The sequence below is a fragment of the Rattus norvegicus genome, chromosome 10 (assembly GCF_021556685.1).
Source record: "Rattus norvegicus strain SHRSP/BbbUtx chromosome 10, alternate assembly SHRSP_T2T, whole genome shotgun sequence".
In the NCBI taxonomy this organism is placed as follows: domain Eukaryota; kingdom Metazoa; phylum Chordata; class Mammalia; order Rodentia; family Muridae; genus Rattus; species Rattus norvegicus.
The window spans coordinates 92,359,912-92,367,137 of NC_141543.1; the positions used below are offsets into that span (position 1 = coordinate 92,359,912).

The window sequence follows — 7,226 nt, forward strand, 5'->3', positions numbered from 1 at the left end:
TAGCTGCGGCCGGGAGGGGAAGGAGAGGGAGTTGCTAAGCCTGTTCGTCCCACGCGCGCGTGCGCATAAACTCCTGTGCGCATTCTCCGGACGGAAGAGAATGTTGCGTCAAAATACGTTCCGGGCGCTGAGCGCGATTCGGAGCCGCGCACGCGCAACCTGCACTACTGAAGCCCAATGAAGGAGGAAATTCCATCTGCGGAGCTTAGCTCCCATTGGAGCGGGGAAAGATCAGGGGTGGAGCGCATTGCCTAGCGCCTGCGTCTTGCGGGCGAGCGCGCTAGCGGTCGGCGGCGTTGCTGGCGGGAGAGACTGCAACGCCTATGTCTGAGGAGCGATGCCGAGAGAAATCATCACCCTACAGTTGGGCCAGTGCGGCAATCAGAGTGAGCGAACCTCCAGACCCTCTGCCTGCCAGGTTCCTTAGGTGCAGTAGGGCCTCGCAATAAGGTCGTAGATTCGGTCTGTCCTCAGAATCCTAGTTCTCCCCGACAAAGGCGTCCTCCAACCCTGTACCCAACTGCCCAAAGCCTATGAACCTTCCCTTGTCCAGTTGCTGGCCTAGACACTAGGAAGTCCCAAGGATAATCTTGATCCCTAGACTCAGGCGTTCAATCCCCCACTGGCTATTTGGAACCTACCCAGACCCACGTATCCTTTTTCTTCTCCTCCCGCCTCCCTCTCTTAGTTGGGTTCGAGTTCTGGAAACAGCTATGTGCTGAGCATGGCATCAGCCCCGAGGGCATCGTAGAGGAGTTCGCCACCGAGGGCACTGACCGCAAGGACGTCTTTTTCTACCAGGTGCCCCCTCCCCCGAACCCACCCCAGTGACTTGCCAGGTCCCTGGGGACATGAAGGTACTGGTGGCGACCTGGTACTGGGAAAGTCACTGGGCAGATGGGAACAGAATGGCTGTCTTGAGGGAGGGCCTGCCGAAACCAGAGTTGGGGGACTCAGGACTTGACTCATCCTAGCTCCCTGGGCCAATCCTGGCTTTCCCTTTGACAGGCAGACGATGAGCATTACATCCCCCGGGCTGTGCTGCTGGACCTGGAGCCCCGGGTGATCCATTCCATCCTCAACTCCTCCTATGCCAAGCTCTACAACCCAGAGAACATCTACCTGTCCGAGCATGGAGGAGGGGCTGGCAACAACTGGGCCAGCGGATTCTCCCAGGTCATTACTGTTCTCCTGCAGGGCTCTCAACTCCTTGGGTGGGCACAGACCCTGTGGTTTTTCTACAGATGAAACTAGGTCAGAGGAGCATGAGTGCTGAAGCAAGATAGCCTTGGCTTCAGGAGCTAACTGCAAGGCTAAGAACCTATTCTAGCTAGTCCCTTGTTGCAGGCCATTTAAGTACTTTATATGTTAGCTTTGCAAACCTCTGACTAACCCTAGATGTAGGCGCTGTGAGTTTATATTTTATCTACTTTTTCAGACTCAAAAAAACCTGAAACCAAAGATATTTCAGACTTCGCTTAGCAAAACCAAAAATCAATAGGGAAAGCTACATTGATGTTTCTAGTCAATGCACTGTCATCAGACGTCTCACTGCAGAAATATTAGCATATCTGATAGCACATCTCAGACCTCCACCGTTGTATGGGTAGTATTGTTTATTTTGTAGCTTCTAGGAATGTGTTGAACATCACACACTAGACAAACTTACACTGCTGAGCTAGACATCACATCCCCAGCCTTCACGTGGTCTTTTTGTTAAATCCGAATATTTATTTCTTTATTTTGAGAGGGTTTCTCTGCGTAGCCCTGGCTGTCCTGGAACTCACTGTGTAGGCCAGGCTGACCCCAAGCACACAAAGATCCACCTGCCTCTGCCTCCCAGATGCTGAGATTAAAGTGTGCACCATCACTGCCCAGCTGATATGCAGTTTACATTTGTATATACAAAGCTACCTTTCGGAACCAGAAGTATTTTGATTTCTTTTTTTTTTTTTTCTTTTTTCTTTTTTTCGGAGCTGGGGACCAAACCCAGGGCCTTGCGCTTGCTAGGCAAACGCTCTACCACTGAGCTAAATCCCCAATCCCTGATTTCTAAAAATAGCTGGCACCATGAATATTACATGATGGAGTGTGGACCTCTGTTTACCTTTATTTTATAAATGAGGAAACTGAAATAGATCCCTCTTCCTGAAGTCACATGACTAGGTGACTTCAATTGGTAGAAAGAATGCTTTTCTAGGATGTATGAAGCCGCGGCTTCAGTCCTTAACACTGCATAAAACTGGGCAGCCTGGGGGCTGGGGATTTAGCTCAGTGGTAGAGCGCTTGCCTAGGAAGCGCAAGGCCCTGGGTTCGGTCCCCAGCTCCGAAAAAAAGAACAAAAAAAAAAAACTGGGCAGCCTGATACTTACTGGAGGTGAAGCAGAAGAGCCAGTATGTGAGGGTTATCCTCAGCTAAACAGAGAATTAGATGCCAGCCTTGGCTACATGAAACTCTGTCTCCCAAAAAAAAAAAAAAAAAAAAAAAAAAAAAAGAGAGAGAGAGAGAGAGAGAGAAAGAAAGTAGAGCCCTTGCTAGCATAAGCAAGGTCCTACCCGGGCTCCAGCAGTTCAAACCTGAGTGTGAACAGATCAGCTTGGTTGGGTTGTAAATTACTTGCCTGTAACCACTGTTGTAGTACCTCTCAGTGCAAAGCAAGGCAGCTATGATGCATGTAAGACTCAAGGGCAGAGGGCTGGACAGACAGCTCAGCAGTTTAGAGCACAGAGGTCCTGAGTTCAATTCCTAGCAACCACATGGTTTCTTACAACCATCTGTAATGGGATCTGATGCCCTCTTCTGAGTGGTGCTGTCTCTTGTCATATAGGCATACATATAGAGTACTCATATACATATGCGTGTGTGTGTGTGTATAAATAATCAATGGTGGGTACACTGAGGTCAAGGTCAATTCCTGTCCCACCTCACCCTCTTCCATATCTGTCCAGGGAGAAAAAATCCACGAGGACATTTTTGACATCATTGATCGGGAGGCAGATGGCAGTGACAGCCTAGAGGTGAGTGTCCCAGGAATGTCAGTGGAGGTGGACATGTAGAGACTTGGCAACACCATTTAGAAATCCCCTGCTCTGGGCCGTTGAGATGGCTGAGCAGGTGACGATGCTTGCATTCAAGCTTGACAACCCAAGTGTGGTCCGTAAGACCCATGGTAGAAAAAGAGAACTGATTCCAAAAAGTCGTGCTCTGACTCTGCACACATACAGTGGCGTGCGTGCACACACACACATACACACACACACACACACACACTAATTAGAACAATTTTTTAAAAGCTACCTGTTAGGTACAAGACCAACTCATTCATCGTTGCATTTCACAGAAGCCACCAAGCCTTATTAAAGAGAAGACAGTCTCCTAGGCAGTGAGGGGACTTGGGAAGACAAGAGTCCAACACAATTCAGGATGTGTCTAGTTGGAAATTAGGGCTAGAGCGATGGCTACTGTGGTTACAAGCACTAACTGCTCTTGCAAAGCACCTGGGTTTAGTTCCCGGCACCCAGCATGGTGGTTTACGATCATCTATAACTCCACTTCCAGGAGATCTGATGCCCTCTTCTTTTTCTTTTCTTTTTATCAGAGCTGGGGACCAAACCCAGGGCCTTGCGCTCGCTAGGCAAGCGCTCTACCGCTGAGCTAAATCCCCAACCCCCTGATGCCCTCTTCTAACCTCCACAGGCACCAGGCACACACATGTATGCACACATATGTGTGCATATACATACGTGCAGGCAGGCACGGGAAATAAAAATAAGCTTAAACTTTTTAAACTAGATCCTGTCACCAGACAGACACCAAAATGCTTATAAGCCGCTTTTTTACACAGGGATTTGTACTGTGTCACTCCATTGCTGGGGGGACAGGCTCTGGCTTGGGCTCCTACCTCTTGGAACGGCTAAATGACAGGTAAGCCTATGTTTGTGGGGCTAGGTGAAGATGGGTCCTTTCTCTTTGTTCCCTAAGGCACTTGGGGCCCAGCAGACATAGCTCCCCATGTGCTGTAGCCTTTCCATTCGAATCCTCAGACTGGGAGGAAACTGAAGGTGCAAGGCAAAAACCCAATAGAATTTGCAGAGCTCAGAGCCCAGCATGTAGGCCCAGCTTTGAATGGCCAAGGGATGTGTCCAGGTTTGGAGCATAGGATTTTACAATGTCTCTTCCCTTGCCCTTTTTGGGGTTTTATCCTTTCAAAAACTGCAACCTCAGGGCTAGAGAGATGGCTCAGTGGTTAAGAGCACTGCCTGCTCTTCCAGAGGTCCTGAGTTCAAATCCCAGCAACCACATGGTGGCTCACAACCATCTGTAATGAGATCTGATGCCCTCTTCTGCTGTGTCTGAAGACAGCTACAGTGTACAATATACAGCTACAGTATACATAGATAAATAAATAATTCTTCAAAAAAAAAAAAAAAAACTACGACCTCCTGTTCTGCTGCTTTTGGCGCAATTCTATTTTTCCTATTCACAGAAAAATGCTCCTAGACCCACCCGTTGAGAAGGTTGATGTTCACAAAATCTCTAATGTTGCCCTCTCCTCTCAACCCCACCAGGTACCCCAAAAAACTAGTGCAGACGTACTCCGTGTTCCCCAACCAGGACGAGATGAGTGACGTGGTGGTCCAGCCCTACAACTCCCTCCTCACGTTAAAGAGGCTGACCCAGAACGCGGACTGTGTGGTGAGGCCTGGATTCTTGTTCCGGCTCCCATCCCCCTGTCTGCTCATCTTCGTTTTGAGCTCTCTTGTGCCGTAAGCCTGAGAAGGTCCCTTTGGAGTGAGTGTTTCCGACCATAAGGCTCAAGGCTAGACTCAGGCCAAGCTTGCGGTGTTCTTGCCCTTATAAATCTTCAACCCTTTGCTATCTCTTCTAGGTAGTGCTGGACAACACGGCCCTGAACCTGATCGCCACAGACCGCCTGCACATCCAGAACCCATCCTTCTCCCAGATCAACCAGCTGGTGAGCCCCCACTCCTGGAATGAGAGCCCTCTGTCTAGAGAGGGTCATCAGAGGAGGGACGCTCCACCTCCATCAAGCCCCATGACACAGTATCTCCTGCTCCCAGGTGTCCACCATCATGTCAGCCAGCACCACCACCCTGCGCTACCCCGGATACATGAACAACGACCTCATCGGCCTCATCGCCTCACTCATTCCCACCCCTCGACTACACTTCCTCATGACTGGCTATACCCCCCTCACCACGGACCAGTCAGTAAGAGCTCCCCCAGTGTCCCAGCACTGAGGCCTTTCCCTTTTCCATACTCTCCCACACAAACCCGCTCTTTGCAGCCCTTCTCTACCCACCTCCCAGGTTCTATACTCAGGGCCTAACACTGCCACCAGCTTGCAGCCCTGCCTCCGTGTTCTACTACCTTTGTTTGGCTCCTGCAGGGGTGCTGCCCAATGGGGTCTCCTGCTCATTGCTCAAGGGCATGGGATTGGTGAGCTGAGAGCCATGATCGATCAATTGATCGATCCTAATCCCATGGCAGAGACTCAGCACAGACCTGATCTAAAGACAGTCCCCAGAGGCCACACCTCCTGCCAGCTGATGGGGACAGAGTTGACCCTTCTCCTCTGTCCATGCCTCTCTGAGTTGCTCCCTGACTGCTGCCCGGGTCCCTGTGAATCCCCGTTCCCTCAGGTGGCCAGTGTGAGGAAGACAACAGTCCTGGATGTCATGAGGAGACTGCTACAGCCCAAGAACGTGATGGTGTCCACAGGTCGGGATCGTCAGACCAACCACTGCTACATCGCCATCCTCAACATCATCCAGGGAGAGGTGGACCCCACCCAGGTAAGGGAGGCCCCTTCACCCTAGCCTGGGGACCACAGGATGGAGAAGAAGCCACCACCACCTCTCTGCCCACCCAAGGTCCACAAGAGCCTGCAGAGGATCCGGGAGAGGAAGTTGGCCAACTTTATCCCCTGGGGCCCGGCCAGCATCCAGGTGGCCCTGTCAAGGAAGTCTCCCTACCTGCCCTCAGCCCACCGGGTCAGCGGGCTCATGATGGCCAACCACACCAGTATCTCCTCGGTGAGCACAGTCTCCTGTTGTCCCTGTGTTACCGGGAGTCAAACCCAGGGCTTCGGGAATGGGAGGTAGCTCTCCCCACTCTGAGCCACACCCCAGCTCCTGGTCTTTGGCCACTCTGCTCCATTCCCTATGTCCTTAGTCCCCACCCTGTCTGTCCCTAGTTCTGTGTCCTGTGCTGGGTGCCCTTCTGAAGCTCACCTCTCCAACCGTACGAGCTGCCTCTGCTCTACCCACTGTCTCCGTTCCTTCCACCTCTGCTCCTAGCATCTGACTAGAGAATAACCATACCTTGGTTCCCTGACCCTCTAGGCTGTACTGTTTCCTGATTTCTTTGTGACCACCCCCAATCTCTGTGCCCTAAGCTTTTTGAAAGGACCTGTCGCCAGTTTGACAAGCTGAGGAAACGGGAGGCCTTCATGGAGCAGTTCCGCAAGGAGGACATCTTCAAGGACAATTTTGACGAGATGGACACCTCCAGGGAGATTGTGCAGCAGCTGATTGACGAGTACCATGCGGCCACACGGCCAGACTACATCTCCTGGGGCACCCAGGAGCAATGAGTCGCCCGAGACAGGGACCCTCATCTGCCTTACCGGTTAGCCCAGGCCCTGCCTGGCTGACTACCCCTCAGAGCACAGATCAGGGACCTCATCAATCACTCGCATACACATGCACTGTCTGTTGGCTTAGGGGCGGGTTTACTTCTTTGAGAGTATTTATCTTTAATAAAGCACTGGATGTAAACCGAGTCACTGGTCTCTGAATTCACACTTGGGAACAGGGGCTGAAGGAACCTGTTTCTGTGTCACTGACGCTTCCTTTCTGCACTCCCAACATCTTCAACTCTGGACAGCAAGCCGCCCGCCTCTAGCTTTGCCTTTGGCCTAATTGTGGAAGACACAGATGGCTCTTGACCCTGCTGGAATTCCTTCCAGAATAAAAGGAACCACAGATAAGATCTTTCTCTCCATCCAACCTCCTCTGCTCTCAGTTCCGTCACACTGGACCAGAGGAACACTCCTCCACTTGCACGTTTCCACACCGGAGTGTCCTGTTTGCAAAGACACGCCTGGGGCCACCACACTACCTACCCGGAGCCCCTAACCAGGGCAGTCAGCCTTTGTGCCTTCCAAGCGCAGGCCAGCAGACCAGTGCTGAAGAGCCAGTCC

The 7,226-nt window shown here is 51.5% G+C and overlaps 1 protein-coding gene across 1 annotated transcript; it reads left to right on the forward strand.

Moving 5' to 3' along the window:
* Positions 1-224: 224 nt before the first annotated feature.
* Tubg1 (tubulin, gamma 1) lies at positions 225-6,806 on the forward strand. The gene is given in 11 exon segments (NM_145778.2): positions 225-386; positions 689-801; positions 1,009-1,176; positions 2,950-3,018; positions 3,846-3,925; positions 4,570-4,696; positions 4,890-4,976; positions 5,083-5,232; positions 5,665-5,817; positions 5,896-6,057; positions 6,420-6,806. Coding segments are annotated over 11 exon segments (1,356 nt in total). The 5' UTR covers positions 225-337; the 3' UTR covers positions 6,618-6,806.
* The last annotated feature ends 420 nt before the right edge of the window (positions 6,807-7,226 follow it).